The sequence below is a fragment of the Crocodylus siamensis genome, chromosome 5 (genome assembly GCF_052110815.1).
Source record: "Crocodylus siamensis isolate JL-2025a chromosome 5, ASM5211081v1, whole genome shotgun sequence".
In the NCBI taxonomy this organism is placed as follows: domain Eukaryota; kingdom Metazoa; phylum Chordata; order Crocodylia; family Crocodylidae; genus Crocodylus; species Crocodylus siamensis.
Genome location: NC_143399.1, coordinates 50,200,070 through 50,218,065, shown reverse-complemented (window position 1 = coordinate 50,218,065; position 17,996 = coordinate 50,200,070). Strand labels below are relative to the sequence as shown.

At 44.6% G+C, this 17,996-nt stretch overlaps 1 protein-coding gene across 3 annotated transcripts; it reads left to right on the top strand.

The window, feature by feature from the left end:
- The first annotated feature begins 263 nt into the window (after window positions 1-263).
- NPHS2 (NPHS2 stomatin family member, podocin) lies at window positions 264-17,994 on the top strand. 3 transcript variants are annotated; one of them, XM_090047585.1, is made up of 8 exons: window positions 264-1,379; window positions 2,760-2,863; window positions 6,293-6,386; window positions 7,735-7,817; window positions 9,274-9,477; window positions 10,645-10,700; window positions 11,413-11,491; window positions 16,792-17,994. In XM_090047585.1, exons 1-8 carry the CDS (start codon window positions 953-955, stop codon window positions 16,858-16,860), a joined length of 1,116 nt encoding a protein of 371 aa, XP_089903711.1. In that variant the 5' UTR covers window positions 264-952; the 3' UTR covers window positions 16,861-17,994. The 3 variants fall into 3 exon arrangements, with proteins under 3 accessions (XP_089903711.1, XP_089903708.1, XP_089903709.1); XM_090047582.1 differs by lacking the exon at window positions 16,792-17,994 and adding an exon at window positions 12,428-16,785; XM_090047583.1 differs by lacking the exon at window positions 16,792-17,994 and adding an exon at window positions 12,428-16,785 and having other exon boundaries at window positions 265-1,379; window positions 6,314-6,386.
- The last annotated feature ends 2 nt before the right edge of the window (window positions 17,995-17,996 follow it).

Below are 17,996 nucleotides of genomic sequence, written 5' to 3'. Positions count from 1 at the left end.
GCCACTATTGGCAACTTCTGCAGGTGCCCCGCCAGATTCAGGAGGCATCAGTCACATGTTAAAACCCATTTCTACCAGCCCTAGCTTTGAGCCACCATGCCCCTTCAACATCATTCAACGTAACCACTTTAGTGGCCATTATATTGAAGGATGTTTCTTTCAAAGAGCTGCCAGACTTGTGTGATTCATGAACCTCCATACCCCAGCAGTGCTACGTGTACTGAAACACTGATGAGTTAAGCATGGTTAAGATTCTGCAGTTTAAAGACCAGTCTTAAAGGCCCCAATCCTGTATTAGGCTCTCTGACCCAAGTCCACATGGAGCTACATTGATTTCCATGGGTTTCCTGGATTACGGCTCTATTCAGTGGCTCATCGATGAACCAGGACCTCATGACCTTACTTAAATTTAAAAAGGACTGTAACTTAAATTCTCATGAGAAGAATCTCATGTAGTGAGCCTCCTCCCCTACCAGAAAACCAAACAGAAATTTATAGGGAGCAGCACTAAACAATTTTCACATCACACACCAATCCCTGACAAGGACCCAGTTTTCTAAGTGTTGTAAATAAACCCATGGTTTAGCTAGGGCAGCTGTTTTCAGTAGAAAAGGTTTCTGAATTTTCACCTCAGCTCAGGGTGTCAGCTATCCTAGGAAACCCTCACAGGCTGGAGAGGCCTCCAGAAACAGGTAACTAATTCTTCAAGCAGGGATTTTGCGGACCAAACTACTGGAGCATATTTTTTTCATTTTTTGCCAAAGTCACACAAGCACATACAGAACCTCACATCCTGAAATCCATCCTGTCCAGACATTTGACTGGGGAGGGCTACACAGCTCCCTGAAAAAAGGGCTGAATACACGTGGGATTGAAAGACACTTGCTGGAAAACAGCTTGCTTGTCTCACTGTCCAACAAATCTAACAAGCCCATAAAAAGCTTCATGCTTCATGATCCTCCTCCGGCCTGTCACCTCCCTTCTTCCCATACCCCCACCTTCTCTTCTGGCCACAATAAATTCCAGGCACCAGCCACCCTACTTCCAGTGCAAAGACAATCTTCCTAAAAGCTGCATGCTTCCCAACAGAAGGATGGAAAAAAGGTCTCGAAGCTCCTCCAATGAGTCTCACAAAAGAAGCAAAGAGTCCCCAGCTATGCATGGCAAAAGGGACAAGATGGAAAGCAGCAGAGAAGCCAGTAGAGAAAGAGGGGGGTCCAAAAGAGGGAAAGCAAAGGAGACCAGGAAGGAAGACCAGAGCACTGCGGGGGCATCCAACAGAGTTCAGTCTTCCACAGTGGTGGATGTGGATGAGGTGGTGTCTTTTGATGACGAAATGGAGGTGCTGGCACTGCTGGAAAGTGAGCGACAAGAGGAAGGTATGGGTGGCAGGGGCTTGGGAGGGCAAGCACTGGCTCTTTGGAAGCTGGACTGCTTGGAGCAGGGCACTGGCGTCTGATTTTACCCTGACCCTTGCATAGTCCTTTCTACCACCTCCAAGTGAGAGCAAAGTGAGTGAGACCCCACACTGCACAGCTATAAATGATTACCCAAGGCACAGCACACCAGAGAATCAACTCCCCCCAGGGCAGAAAAGTGCAATACCCAATGCACTTTTGGAAACCTGTTTCTGCTTTTATCAAGGCTGACCTCTTAGATAAAGCACTAAACTAAAAGCACAGCTTTCAGTTTCATTATGCTCTACTTCCACAATTATGCATCTGATTCTATTGCCCATCAACACTTAGAGGGGCCGGGGACTGTTTACCATCACTTAGATCAGTGGTTCAAAACTTGTCTGGTCACAACTGCACTGAGAATGGAGAGGATATAGTGCAACTCCATATATGCAGTTACTGCTGTTCATGTTCCTGCAGTTAACAAGAGATGGAGATTTACTGCTCCTCTGCTGCTCTGCAGTAACTGAGCCCATACTTACAACTGCTCCACAGTGGGTGCGTCTATACAAGATACTTACTGTGCAGTAGCCTAATAACACTGTGCAGTACTGAGCTGGTCAAGAAAATGTGTTACTACACTACTGCAGTGTTGTTAGGCTACTGCACAGTAAGCATCACAAAAAACTTGTGCGCTGGTGCTACTGCATATTTAGTTAGCACCTCATTAAGCAAGTTAAGCTAAATGCACAATTAAATACTGCACATTAATGAACATGTAGACACACGCAGTGGGCACATGTAAACATTCATTAATGAGCTGTAATTACAGTGCATTACTTTTAGCACCCATGATAACAGGTACTAACTTAATGAACTGTAATCAGAGCTACTGTACATTAGCACAGATGAACACTTTTTATGTGATGTTAATGCACATCAGACTAAATCTGCTATACATTAGCATGGTTTTTGCCAGCCACGCTAATGCACAGTAGAGGTTGGCATAATCTACCCTTGGAAAACAAGATTAGCTGAAAGTTCCTTCTTTGCTGTCAGTCTTGTAATGATTTCTAACTATTATTTAAAAGATCTTGGCTCCATAGTGCAGTTGGGTTCCCCATGGTATATCGAGAAATTGTAGGGAGATGCAAGCACCAGCAGTCCAAGAACTGACCATATTTAAACCTTTTTATGTGAGGCCCAATGTTGACTCTGGGCAAATTTAGGTGAACGCCCTCTGACTAGCTCATAGTAGGTATTGATGACCTAAGGGGAGTTAATTTTCTGACTGTGCAAACAAATCTTAGTATAGATAGAAACAGTCACCTGCTAATGCATTTGCTCTTTATTTTTCTGTAGGTATAAAGTCTTCAGGTCTCGGTATCTGTGAGTGGCTGCTTACCATCCTATCTCTTCTCTTCATCATCATGACCTTCCCCATCTCCATCTGGTTTTGCATGAAGGTAAGACTAGTCAGGGAGACGTGCAATTTTGTTGACTTAGAATGCAGAAGGCAGGGTAGATTTTCACCTTTATAGACAAACTAAATCAGAGATATATAGCATAAGCTTTCGTAAGCAGAGGGCTTGTTTCTCCAGATGCCGTGAAGGGACTGTAGGAAACAGAGCTTTTAAATAGAAAGCAGTGATTAGAATACAAAGAGTAGGGAAGGGGGGAGGTAAAAGAAGGGGGCTTAGTGTGCATCAGGGCTGTAAATCAGTTGTCTCAGTGGGACAGGTACTTAACGTTAAACATGTAATAAGTGCTTTTCTGGCCTAGGGCCTGCCAACTTATGTAGGATCCTTGTATTATTTTGGCTAATCACACATCATCTTTTATTAGATTAGAGGGCAGGTCAGGTGTCTTGGACAAATTCCAATTAAGGCAATTCCACATTGCCTATTTAATATTCCCCAAGCTGGTTGTAGGGTGTTCCTTTCCTTCTGTTAATACACTATGCTATAGGGTGGCTATGCACCATTAAACATTTGCTATGTTCCATCTCAGAGATGGCAACAATACAGCAACAGGTGAAATGATTTCTGTATTACAGCTTTTAAAATTTACAAGTCTTGGTAAATACGAGGCTTTTTGATATACTATACAACCACATTATCATAAATCCCATCTATAACCAACTCCTGCTTTTAACAATCCAAAAGCAGGAACCAATTTTTTCGTTGTTATCCTGCAGCAAATAGACTAATCCTATTATAGCGAACACCCTCTTTAAATTAACTTTTCTCCTGATCCTGTGGTGATTCCTTATAAGAAAACTGTACTGATCTGAAACCATTTAGTCATCGCCATTATATAGATCACATGAAAAGCTTACTTAAAAGGACATTTGAAGCTTACAAAGTCAAGCAGCTAAGAAACGCCACTGTAATCATGCCCTGTGTGTAGTCTTCTTCTTCCCATTTTCATCCTTGGTTCTCACTATCAGTTTCTTTGCCCAGCCAGTCCCAGTTTCCTCTACCCTGCCTCCAAGCTCTTGTTCTCAGCCTTTCCCCCTTCCCTTTCTTTTCCCAGTCTATACATCTTGAGACCTACTGCATCTAATGGTCATAAATGGTCAATTTTCAGGATGGACAGAAGTAAATAACAGGGTTCCCCTGGGATCTGTGATGGGACCAGTGCTGTTTAACATATTTATAAATGAGCTAGAAAAGAGAGTTAGTAGCAAGGTGGCCAAATTTGCAGATAAAAAATTATTCAAGGTGGGAAAGTCCAAGGCAGATGAAATTCAGTGTAGATACATGTAATGTTATGCACTCAGGCAAAAATAACCCAAACTGTACCGTCACTGTGATGGACTCTACATTAGCTATTACCACACAGGTTAGGAGATCTGGGAGTCATTGTGGACAGTTCATTAAAAAACACCAGTTCAGTGCTCAGCAGATGTCAAAAAGGCAAACAAAATGTTAGGGGTTGTTATGAAGGGAATTGTAAATAAAACTAAAAGTATCATCATGCCCCTTTATAAAAACGTGGTGTGTCCACACTTCAAATACTGTGTCCAGTTCTAGTCCCCACACCTCAAAAAAGATGCAGAAAAACCTAGAGAAGAGCAACAAGGATGACTGGCAGTATGGAGGGCCTTCCATGTGAGGAGAGACTAAAGAGGCTAGGCCTATTCAGTTTAGAAAAGGAACGCTTGAAGGGGGGACATGATAAAGGTTTACAAAATACTAAATGGAAAAGAGAAAGTAAATATGGATTTATTATTTACTATCTCTAAAAATACAAGAATTAGGGGTCACAAAATTAAACTAGTAGGTAGTAAGTTTAAAACTAACAAAAGGAAGTTCTTTTTCACACAGCATATAATTAAAGTCTGGAACTCATGGCCACAAGACATTGTGGAAGCTGACAGTTTAACCAGACTCAAAAAGGGATTGGACAAATTATTGTACAGTAGGGACATCAGTAGCTATTGAGTATGGGAATTAGGGATACAGCCTTTAAATTAAAACTTCCTAGACCATAAATGCTGGCAGCTGCAAGTCAGAGAAGAACAGTGGAAAAAAACCCTGGTCATACCCAGTTCACATTTCCTTACAGCATCCACTCTCTGCTCCTGTACGACACAGGATACTGAGCAAGATGGACCTTATGGTCTGACCCAGTAAATGACAATTCTTATATTCTCCTCCACATTGTCTGGATCTGGTGGTGACCATGAATACAGGTGAGACAGGTTCATGGCTTTCTGTTCCAATACCAGGATATGGCCTAGGGCTGTAATTTCAGGGGGAAGTCCTACTGAGTCCCAGCAAATACTCTAGAGAATTTAGTGATGAACTGCAACAAGTCTACTGAGCATATGTAAACTACAGTGTTTTGTCACAGGCTTACATGTTGGCCAAAAAATTGCTCAGATTTTCACAGAAACAACAAAAGGCATGTCCATGGCCTCTGACATACATTATTAAATTAAAGGCATCATGACATCTGATGCGCAGTCCCAACAATCATGCTTCCCTGCCATGCCACATATATACTTGATTGGAGCTCCCAGCCAGGGGAGCATGAGGAATATGCTGGTGGGCATTCCCAGCCAGGGAAGCCCATCAGAGCAGAGGGCTTCATGAGCTCCTCCAGCTGGGAGCACCCATCAGCCTCTGGAGCATATGGGAATCATGCAAGGTGTGCTTGAGAGGCTGCGAGCATAGGCTACTCATTCAATTAAAGGCATGATACGAATCAGCCACAAAGCTATTACACATATTTTGTGTAATAATTTTGTGACTTATTCCTCACTGTATCAGTTGAATGAATGTGTGGCTAAGTAATTACTTAAGATCTAATTAACCTGTTAATCACATCTTAAGTATAATGTCCATTAGTGTCCTATGACACCCCTTGTAAACTTTAAAGTCTGCTACAAAGTGTTACAGACCTGAAACTATAAAAAAGGCTCAGAAGAATTTATCATGTGCCAATCAATGCAGTTTTCTTTAGCCTCACTTTCAGAAACAGCTTCACTGTTTTTGCTGAAATCTGTCCAAGAAACCTTCAAAGGAGGCAGACACCCGGCATGAAAGAGCTCAAGTTTCAGCATTGAAGCAATTTGGTCTTATCTTGGAAAATGTTCTGCAATATTTATAATAGGTTGGTATAATCTGCCGCCGGTGGTAGAATCACAAAGGACAGTATTTCTTCTCGAGTCCAGCCATTCTCTCACACAAATGGGAGTATAGTCCTTAGTTGGCTATAAAATCTTTGAGTCAGATTTTCAGCTGTAGTAAATAGGTGACCTGAATTCACCAGTTTACACCAGCTAAGTCTAGTCTGCATAGGATTTGCCTTGGATGGTTTTTTCCCCCAAAACCATTGTTTCCTTCTCAACAGCCCTGCTGTCTCTTGCCCTCCCTTTCCAATTCCAGCCTCCGTGTCTCCCACTGCAGGTTGTGCAGGAGTACGAGAGAGCCATTGTGTTCCGATTTGGACGTCTCCTTCCTGGAAGAGCCAGAGGGCCTGGTAAGCAGTTTGTTCAACCCTCAATTTCACTAGCCTCAAAATGGGTTGGACTCGATCCCAGATCTGTCACCCACTGTCCCTGCTGTTCAGAAGGAATCCTCACACCCGTTTCACACAAATCTGATGTGTTCTTTTCCTCCTCCCTGTTCCACAGATAGGGGTCCACCATGATCTTATCCCAACAGATCTGAGCTGGGGTCATTCTTTCCCTCTCCCCAGTGACCTTATCCATCTCCTACCTCTCCAACCCTGAGGACTTTGGCACTCTCCCCTCTCTCACAGCATCTGCTAGTGGCTAGCAACGTGGATATTGCTTTTTGTTTCTATCCTTGACAGGGAGCTCTCTCCACAACTGGTTCTTCAGGGAGTTCACATGGGCTAGAGGGTGCTGAGTCAGACATGTGGGTGGGAGACTCAGGAAACCCATAGCTTACTTGACAGTGCCCCCTGCTAGCTGCTCCCTCACCTCACTCATCTCTCTGTGCAGGCAGGGGAAGGCCTGGCTTTAATGTCTCTTTTTGGCTCCTTCCCCTGGTGAGGGCAGCTCCCTTAAACCTCAAGGCCTTAAACCTCAAGGCCTCCAAACCTTACTGAATCTGTGGGCTTAGGACTCATGGCAATTTATTTTTTCTCTTTTGATCTCTTTACACCCTTCACCAGTTCTGAAACCCATTAACAGTGGAAAAATAGCCTCTTCCCACATACTGGGTTGGGGTTATTTCCCTCTTCTTCTCATCTGCAGGGTCTAAATAGGTCCAATAACCATTCTGTCCCATGCACCATTGTATCTCTCTGCTCCTTCAGCCTGTCCCATCTATGCACATTCTATGTAAGCCTAAGTAACCTTGAACAGGGAACCCAGGGTACAGACATTTTTGGATGCCCCCACTTCTATGACGCCAGGCAGAGGTTTCAGTCAGGACCCTCTCCAAACATCCCATTTCTCCAAGAATGCTCAGGACTGAATCCTGAACTATATGATGCAGCTCAGGCCCATCTCAGTCCAAGGACATGTGTTCATCTGTGAAACGTGAGTGCAATGCATTGAGAGAAGGGGAGACTGAAACGGGGGAGGGAGTAACAGAATCCATTACACTGGATGTCCAGGAGAATCTCTCTGGTTATGATGTTGCAGCCCCATCTGTCAGAAAGAATTTATTCTTCTCACACACATCTGGATAGGCATCCTAATGTTGGAGAGACTGTATCTCCAGCAAGCACATACACAAGTTCCTTCCTTCGGTTCTGTCTGGCATGGCCCCATACTTGCTGCTCTCAGAATCAAGAAGTAGAATTCTTCTGTGGCATCCATAGTCACCATCTCCTGCCCTGTCTCTTCCTCACACAGGCCTCTTCTTCTTCCTTCCCTGTCTGGATACATACCACAAGGTAGACCTTCGCCTCAGAACCTTAGAGATCCCCTTCCATGAGGTAAGAACTCCTGCACCACATGTTCCCTTGCTTCATTATCATTACTTATCCTTACAACTAGTCCAATCTGATTGTCCCTCCAATGAAAAAGGTGACAGAAAACACTACTTCTACCTGAGAGAAGGGCTTAAAACCAAAATTAATTGTAGCTAGTAGCTAGACTTGGTCATTCTGCCCTCATGCAATAGAAGGAACTCATGCTTAGATACTGCCTTCGATCCTAAGGTGAAGGACACCAATTTATTGGCACTAGCATACTGCTCAGTGTTGCTGGCTCTTGTGATTTTATCATAAATCTCATTATATTTGGTGTCCTCTTTGGAAGTCTCCGCTCCTGAAGTCATGAGAATGTACAAGAACCTTGTTCTTTTTTATGGAGATTAGGTTCTTTGCCTTCCCAATTGCATGGTCAAGCATGAAAATGTAACCAAAAGAGCACCCTAAAAACTCCAAAACAAGAGGTTAAAAACTGTACCGTTAGGGCCTCATTATTCTGGAAGGCTGCCTAACATGAGCTATACTACCCTGCTGCATAGCAGATAGGAGGGAGAGAGGCAGTGGTGGCTCTGGCTGAAGAGCACGGTCCCCATTCCCACCAGACGTATGCCAGGGTCTTTGATATCCCTGCAGAGTCGACAACAATACAATTCTTTTGCATCTCTTTGGAAGGATCCTCACAGAGGTGAATTAAGTCCACTTTACTCTTGGAAGGGCAAAGGACTGAGCATCTGCCATTTCAGTGGTCCAGGTATACACAAGCCTGTAGGGAGCTACCCCCTTCATAAGACCTGTGTTTTATTTTCTGTTTTTGACTTCCTTTCTCTGTGCTGCTGCATCATTGATGTCTATTACTCTTTGCATCACAAGATCATCTCAGACCTCCAATGGGAAGTACTAAATCACAGTGCAGTAACAACATTGCCATAGTGATATGAGTAAATACACCCACTAAGAACCCAAGACTAAGCTCCTTTAAGCAGTGACCTCCCCAGGACATACTAAAGGCAACTGTAAATAATGATTAACAACATTGTTTTGGGCCCTTTGCACACACAACAGGAGACAGGCCCTGCCCCAGCCTGCTTATAATCAAAGCAAACTAGGCTGACAAAGCAGAGGAGGGGGAAGAGAGGCATAGAGAAGGAAAATGTTACACAGAAGGTCAGCGGCAGAGCCAAAAATGGCATTTGGCAGACGGACAAAGGATGGCAGAATGACATCAGTTCTCATCTGTAATGGGGGCAGTTAAAATGCAGAGATTAAGGGTTCTGCATAAGGTTGAAATGACCAGAGGCAGAGCCATGATATAAATCTGTGATAAGTGTAAGCCTCTTCTGGGCCATAGCCTACTGCTTTAACCACAAAGCCATTTTTCACTTTCCCAAGTGTCCCTAACCCTTCTGTGCAATTCAAGCCATCAGAACGCACCCCATTTCCCAAAATCTTTTCTGTCTAGGTGGTGACCAAAGATATGGTTACATTGGAAATAGATGCCATCTGTTTCTACCGCATAGAAAATGCTTCTCTCCTCCTAACCACTCTGGTCAACATCTCCAGTACTGTCCAGCTGCTGGTACAGACAACCATGAAGCGCTTGCTGGCACATCGGTCCTTCACTGAACTCCTCCTGGAGAAGAAGAGCACTGGTCAGGAAATAAAGGTAAAGGTATTTCCACATGGAGGTGGGCATGGCCACAGCATTGGGATAGGGTACCACAGCTTTCTTTCAACCCATGGCTAATCAGGGCTTGGTGGAGAGGCCTCTAAGGGTCACCCAGACAAGCATCCACTTGCAGTATGGAACACTGCAAACCCATCTGCAGCACCACATGCCGCACACACTGCACATGCAGGTGTTCCCTATACTGCTTTGACTGAATATAGGCAGTGTCCAAAAAACCCAGTGTCCAAAAAAAACCCACACCAAAAAAAAAAAAAAGAAAGGGGGGGTGTACATGGTGGCAGCATGTGCTTCCTGAAACAGGAACCTGGCTGACTGGAGCCATGCTCTGGCTGCCAGCCAGGCTCCCTGCTGCTGGATCACCACCTGGGACAACATGCTGCATGCCAGAGCACACATGCATGGGCATTTCCTGTGGACAAGTAGTAGCAGCACAATTGCTGCTGCTGCTTGTCCCTGAGGACGCATTCCTGCTCATAGGGATGCACCTTAAGCAGCCCACAGTGATCCACCCAGTGGACCTGTTGGCAGGATCACACGCTGTGTTCAATAAAGGGCAATGGATAATACCAAGTCCTGTTTTCCAAGGAACCCAAGAGTGCTTTGGCAAAAAATGGAATCACTCTCAGGCATTGGTCTCAGAGGGCAAGTGAGAAATCAATGGAATGAAGTTGGTAGAAAACCAGCTTCTGAGAAGGGCATTGGGGAGCAATGAATAGAAGACAAGATGAGCCATGTAGACTAAAGTGAAACAGCTGGAGACAGATTCAGATCTATTGTATATGGGTGCCACACCACTGACTTCAGAGTTGGTTCCCTTGTCTTCTGTTGAGGGCGTACAGGTTCTCTAGAAGCAAGTCCTCCTGAGCACAAAATAGGACATAATAATTAGGGGAAGTACTTTGTCATTTATCCTTCTGCCCTGTCCTCTAAAGGGATCTCTCTAAGTGCCTCTTCCTTCACAGAAGCCAGCTGTATTATTGCACATGCCTTGCTGTAATATGAACAAGTAGCTGTGAATACTTTTGTACCAGATACATGCATTCAGCACTTCTCCAGACAGTACATCACATGGAACCATATCACCTGTCTGAGTTGTCTGTAAGCTCTATGCTGCCTATACTCAATCAGTCTTCATCTTTACAGGTAGCTTTGGATGCAGTCACATGTCGCTGGGGGATCAAGTTGGAGAGAACAGAAATGTAGGTAGGACACATATGAAGCAGAGACACAGCAGGGTAAAGAAATTTGCTGTTGCCCCTTTGCAAATTTCACTCTCTCGACTGCCAACTTCTGCTCTTCTTACAGCTTGGCACCTGAAGATCTATCTAAGTGTATCCCCTGCAGCAGCCAGACCCCACTGCTAGCCCACATGCTTTTTCTACAGTACTCTGCAGCTGCATCCAGCTTTCAGAGGAAAATATTACATGCAGAGCTTCAAATTTGCACAAACCCTGTGCTTTGCAGTTATGGCATTTGGAACTAGATCCACAGCTGGAGCAAATCAGCACAGCACCACCAATGTCATCACAGGGACACTGGTTGGCACCAGCTGAAGATCTGGCCCTCTTATTTACTATTCACATTTCCCATCCTATTTTCAAAGTAGAAAAATATTCCCTGGCAGACAAAGAGCCTTCCAATCCAACTGATAAGCAGTCACTGGTAAAGCTCCCAGTGATTTCAGTGCTGGCTAAACTGGGCCCAGCTGTATAGGAGATGGGCTGAGAAGGCTACAAATCTAAATCACAAGGGATATTAGCAAACTGCCTCAGCTCAGATAGAACATAGCTGCAGCTTGATACCTTCTAATGAGCCACTACAAACCCCACCATCTTCATGCATCCAAGTTCCTGCCACTAAGTAGAGATGCAGAATACCAGGGCCCAGGTAACTTCTCTCTTCCCCCTACAGCAATCATGTGCGGCTGCCAGCTGAACTCCAGCAGTCCTTGGCAGCAGAAGCAGAGGCTGAGAGACACGCCAAAGTACGGGTAAGACAACAGAGTGCTTCCTGTTTTCATGCAGTATAACATTCAGTCTTTCCCAGAACAGCCCTCACTGCTGCTTGAGTGACAATGGCACAGGAAGCCATGTTCCAGGCACAGAGCCTGCCTTAGGCAGACTGGATATACCACAGGGAGAGCCCTTCTCCCAAGCTGGGAATTGGCTGTTCCATCCTTTGGTTCTCCTGTAAACCCTGCCCACTTGTGAAACCTTCTCCAACCTCCCCTTAGAGAGATCTAACCCACAGGATGGGAAATTCTAATTTAAAGAACAGCATAGGAAGAATTTAGTTAGAATATAGTTAAGAATTTACAGGTGGGACAATTATCCTGTTGCAGTCCCAGCCATGGTCACTGTGGAGAGATTGAACTCTGGCCCTAGAAGAGCCAATGACTCCCCCCTATCCCACCATCCTTCTGCAGAAGGTGCTGTAAGGAACATTACAAGAGCCCTCACCATGGAGAACCCCAGAAATGCTCCTGCCTCAACTGCTTCCATTAAAGGTGTGTCTGCACTGCCTCTATGCTGAACTCAGGACCCCCACCAAGAAGACTGACTACCACTCATTCCTGCTTTACACACTTCTTCTGCTTTACACACTTCTTCTGCAAGAAATGAGGCAATGTAGCCACCTTAGAGGAGACAAGAGAGCATGCCAACCCTACTCTTAGGCTCTCCCAGGTACAGACTGTTCAGAAGCTCTGAAGTGGTCACTTTGTACCTGGTTTCTGCTGTGTGAAGCAGGAGTGGGTGGGTGAGACATACTTCTTGGTGATGTTCCCAGGCTTGGCACAGAAGCAGCATAGACAAGCCCTAAGACTCCCTAAGAAACACTATCAAACAGCATCCTCCCAGCTACCACCATCCCCTGGGGCTAGCCTAGCGACTGCCGATAAAAGCCCCTTTCATTCCCTGTGCTATAGGTGATAGCTGCTGAGGGAGAAAAGGCTGCCTCTGAATCCCTGAGGATGGCAGCTGAAATACTGTCCAGTACCCCAGCTGCAGCTCAGCTCCGCTACCTCCACACGCTGCAAGCCCTAACTACAGAGAGGCCATCCACTGTTGTGCTGCCTTTGCCCTTTGACCTGATGAATCTTGGGTCCGCAGCCAGCCACAGATGCACAGCTAGCCTTTCTGATAACACTGCAAACCACCCAGAGCCTCAGGAGGACAAGAAGGACTCCCCCATGCTGTAGAGCCTTCCTGGAAAAAGCTGGAGCTCAAGTGGGGCTGCTGCACCTGTAGCCATGTTACAGTCACTCACAAGAGCAATGAACTGCCTGCCTCCATGTCGGTATAAACTGTGGTAGCGCTGGGACAGAACACACACAAGGGCTTGTAATACAAAGTATGTTAGACAGAAGAGGACTTAAGTTTGCTTGGAAAAAGTATTCCAGATCTTAAGTGTGCAGGGGATGGGGCTGGAGCTGCAGGAGCAGGTATGGCAGGTCTGAACCTTCCCATTTTATTTCTTCTATCACCAAGCCACAGTGAGCAGTGAGAGAATGGTATTTTATCCCCACACAAGCTTGACCCCTAGGGACAGGTCTATTTTTCTATGGATGTTGGGTGGAAAGAGAAACTAGCATTTATTTTGAAAAGCCCCTAATATCTAATGTTCATTTCCCAACCTTTGTGGTAAGAGCCATGGGGAATACTTTTCCCTGCAAAAGCCAGGTGCCTGGGATAAGCCAAGGCATAAACTGACACCCTGTACAATACATCCAGCAGGACCTTTGGTTTTCACAAAGTTCCATACCCCCATCCAGCTGTGGGGAGTTTCTTGCTGTATCACTCATTGTCTGTGAGGCAGCTTTTTGAACTGGCAGTGAGAGCTGTGCAGTGCAAGTATGACTGAACTGGGAAGTGGAGCTGGAGCAAGAATTGTGGGACGCTCGTAGGCATCTCCTGGCCCTTCCCAGCCCCACCTAGTTCAGACTCCATTTGTTGTGTTCTAGGATGATGTGTCAAAATATAGAACATAGTTGGTCCAGGGACAGCAAATGAATAGTGTCATGGAAATAAACATTTGGGAACTTGCTCTTTGTGTTAATTAGCTCAGGGCACATCTACTTGATCAATTGCCAAAGGCTTGTGTGGGAAGCACACTAGGACATGCCGGTACTCCTGCTGGTTCAGGGATGGATGTAGAGCATGGCTATAGAGGGGGGCTCCCAGCCTGGAACCAAGCTGTCATATCCCAGCCAAGCTGTACTGCTGTCCCAGTGGGAGTGACCTAAAGGACCCAACAGACCTGTGTCCTTGATGACAGGCTGGAGACAGCTCAGTTTCCTGACCCTCCCCACAACACACACAGACACAGGGTGGTCTTGGAGACTTTTAACTTCACAGTCTTGTGTGTGAATGGAACAAATCAGAGGATGCAGAGGGTCAGAGAAAGAAAAGTGTGGCAAAGAAGTTAGGAAAGGCCAAAGGGGATGAATAATTAGAGTAGGGTAGAGAAAGGAGTGGGGTTGGGGTATGGTGAAGAGATGTACTGGAGGTGTGCAGTTCAGAAAAAGAAAAGGAGTGATGGAGATGCAGGGGTAGGGAAAAGGAAGAAATGAAGGAGCAATAGGGGCAAATGTGGATTGGAGAGCTACAGGATAGGATAAAAGAAGAGCAAAACAGGCAAAGTGGGGACAAAGGAAGGAGCTGAGGAAGGGCAGGGCCTGGGCTGCAGGAAGGGGTGAAAATCATAGAATCATAAAAAAAGAGAACTCAAAGGGACCTCCAGAGATCTAGCTGAACACCCTGTCCAAGGCAGGATCATTCCTATCCAAAACATCCTATACAAATTCATCATTTAACTTATTAGCAAAACTACACAGTCAACCCCGATACAGCCACAGGACAACACCCTAACCTGCCAATAATAAAGCAGGGGGACCATATTGGCCAACATCCTGCTGCTGCAAAGGTTGTTAAAATACACTCAAGAGATTCCAGGAAGAGGCCTATGCCCCCTGCTGCGAAGGAAGGCAAAAACCACTACCAGGTGTACCCATCTGATCATGGAGCAAAATTCCAATTGTGGTGACCTTGAGCAGAGAGCCAAGTCTCTTTAAGCCAGAAACCTCCATATTTAAGCTCCAGCAGGAACACTGGCACACCAGCCAAAATCCCCAGCCTTGGCTATAGCTAACATCAAATGCTTCTGAAGAAGGTAAAAAAAACAAAACCCAAATAAACAAAAAAACAACCCTGACATAGCAGCAGGAGAGGGGGGAAAAAAATCCCTTCCCAGCCCCATGTGGCAACCGGCAAAGCCCAGAAGTATGTCAAATGTCCATAATAGAATATAGGCACTCCTACTCCTAGATCATCCCTGACTAATGCTTATCCAACCTCTCCTTGGATACCGCCAGTGATAGAGATACCACAGCCTCTCTAGGCAATCTATTCCACTGCCTCATTGTTCTAACAGTGAAGAAGTGTTTCCTGATATCCAATACAAGCTTACTTTACTGTAGCTTCAAGCCACTGGTCTGTATCCTGCTGTCTGCAGCCAAAGAAAAGATTTCCCCCCCATCTTCTTCAGATATTTGAAGACAGCTATCACATCCACTCAAGTGCCTTTTCCACAAGCTGAACACGCCCATTTCCCTCAACTTCTCCTCATACCAAATGCCTTCCAAACCCCTTATCATTTTTGTCACCTGCCTATGGACCCTTACTTCTCCATGTTCTTTTTAAAATGGGAAGCCCAAAACTGCACACAATACTCTGGAAGCCTAACCAGTGCTGAGTGAGGAGGCACTATCACCTCCCATGTCACCCAATCAATGCATCTCAACACTGTGTTAACCTTTTGTACAGCTACATCACACTGCAGACTCATACTGAGTCTGCAATGAACCAAGATTCCCAGGATCCTTCTCTGTAGTGCTGCCATCAAGGGTGGTATCACACATTTTGTACCTGTAAATTTTGATTATTCCTCCCAAGGTGTAGCACCTTGTATTTGCCATCATTAAACTTCATCCTGTTTGCTCTGGTCTGGCTTCCAATCTATTAGCTGCTTCTGAATGGAAATCCCGTCCTCCATGTTTGCAATCCTTCTGTTTCACGTCAGCTGCTCATGTGTTTAAGCTCTCAGTTCCAGTATCCAAATAATAAACATGTTAAATTGCACTGGGCCCAGTTCAGACCACTGTGGAACCTAACTCAAAATCTCCTGCCATTCTGACATGTATCCATTTATAATGACCCTCTGCTTGCAGCTATTGAGCCAGTTATATATCCACCTTATAGTAGTTTTGTCTAGCTCACATTTCTCCAATTTATGAGGTCATATGGGACTTTTGTCAAAAGGCTTGCTGAAGTCCACATACTCTATCCCCACTGCATTCCCTTCATCCATCCAATTAGTTATGTGTCAAAGAAGGAGACCAAGTTTCTTTGGGATAATTTGTTCTTAGTAAATCCATACTAGCTGCTTGCGATGAGCCTTTTCTCCTCCAGATGCTTGCAATGGATTTTCTTATGATATTGCTTCAGTATTTTCCTGGATATTGAAGCTAACTAGTCTGTATTTCCCTAGGTGCCACCCCCCACACACAAAAAAGGCACTATGTTGGCCCTTTTTCAGTCCTCTGGTACCTTGCCCATCTCCTATCACTTCATAAATATTATTGCCAAAGGTTCTGAGATCACCTCTGTCTATTCCTTTAGTACCCTGGAGTGAAGTTCATCAGGCCCTGCTGCCTTGAATTCATTCAAACCCATCAACAGTTGTTTCTTTTGTTATCTCATCCCTCAACTAGACTTTCTTTGCCTGCAACCCCTCATGGGCAATGCTTTAATGTTAAAGGAAATCATGCTTTTCTGGCATTTTATTTTACCAGAGGGAGACATCCAGATCGCACAATTGAAGAATATAGCTTTCCTAAGGGTCAAAAATACGCTTGCTGGGCAATATCTGTTGTGGAAACAGAATGGAATATTTTCTGGTTTGCAGCATGCATGGCTGTGAAACCTGTGCTCTTAAAACTAGATTTCTTTAGAAAACTGCCATAGCAGCTACTGTAGCTTGCATGTTGCATAGAAAGTTGGTAAAAAGTGGCAGTGTTGGAGAAAACTTGCTGTCAGTGGAATTGGGAGGAAAAAAAAGATTGTACAAAATACCTTAAAGATCAAAACAAACAAACAAAAATATCTGCAATGGAGGGAAAATTCTCAGTGCATGGGTTGCAACACATTCTCAAATTTAGATTAAGGGAAACTTCCCAGTGTAAAACTTTCACTTCCCAGGTTACATAAAGTAAACGATGATGTTTCCTCCTAGGCCAGGAAACTAAACCCTGACATGGAACAGACCTTGAAAATGTTTCTCAAGGCTTCACACAATGAATAAAATGTTACTAAGGATAAGACCAAACACAGGAGACTTGAAACAAGATCTTCAGAATCAGTAACTTGAAAAAGGCAAGTCATAATGTTTTCTACTGTTTAAGATGATATTAAGACACGTTATCCTCTCATTGGAGCAGAAGTACATTTAACATTTCTGTATACCAAATTTTCTTGTATATAGCATACAACTTTTTCCCAGAAGCTGGAAAGTGTAGTGCTCATTGTATGTGAGAAATACAGTAAAAACAGTTTTTGCACTGGATTCACAAAGAGGAAAACAATGAGTAGGCTCTAGGGAGTGAGGATGGGGGTACATGCATGCATGCTTTTGGGAGCCTCCCAATTAAACAAGACTCTTCCTTTGTCACTTCTGAGTATGATCTCTAATCCTTCTGTGCATCCAGTCCCATGGATTGCGTCAGCAATCTCCCAGTCAAACTTGCACAGATGCACCTCTCCAGGTCCCCCATTAATAAAAATTCTAGTGTAGCAAAAGTCATGCACATTATTTAAAAGGATAACAGCCATGACAAGGATGGCTCTCACAAGAAATGCTGTCTGCTGCCTTATCTGTTTATCAAGCAACACAGGGCAGAACGTTTTCCCTTCTCTAACCATAATCTGTAACTGGACGCCTACCTTAAAACACTAAGGGCTCATGTGCAATTCTGAGATGGAACTGGTTTCAGAGCTCCCCTCAGTCTCCAACCCTGAAAGAAGCCTCGTCCTCAGATTTCTGCTCGCTGGCTGAGCATTGAAGGAGGATGCAGAGATCTACACAGTGTGCCAAATTCTTAAGAGCTGGGGTAATACAGCCAGCCTTCTATTATCTGATCTGTTACAGGCTCTATTAAGAGAGATGTTGCTATGTCTTGCAAACTTTGCCCACAAGGTATGTTCAAGCCCTCTGTTTGAGTCATGAATGTGCTCAGACAGCAAACTATCCAAAATGTACTTTTCCAATCATTCATAAATTTGGGGGAAGATTCTTTCTAGGCTTTTGCAACGGCTCTCCTTGTGAGGGCATATTTGAAGTTCCACCCCCTCTGTTATACCAGTAAAACAAGGGATGAATGTGTATACTGAAGAAGGCACTGGTATTGAATCAAAGTTTGCTACAAAGGAGAACCCAAAGAA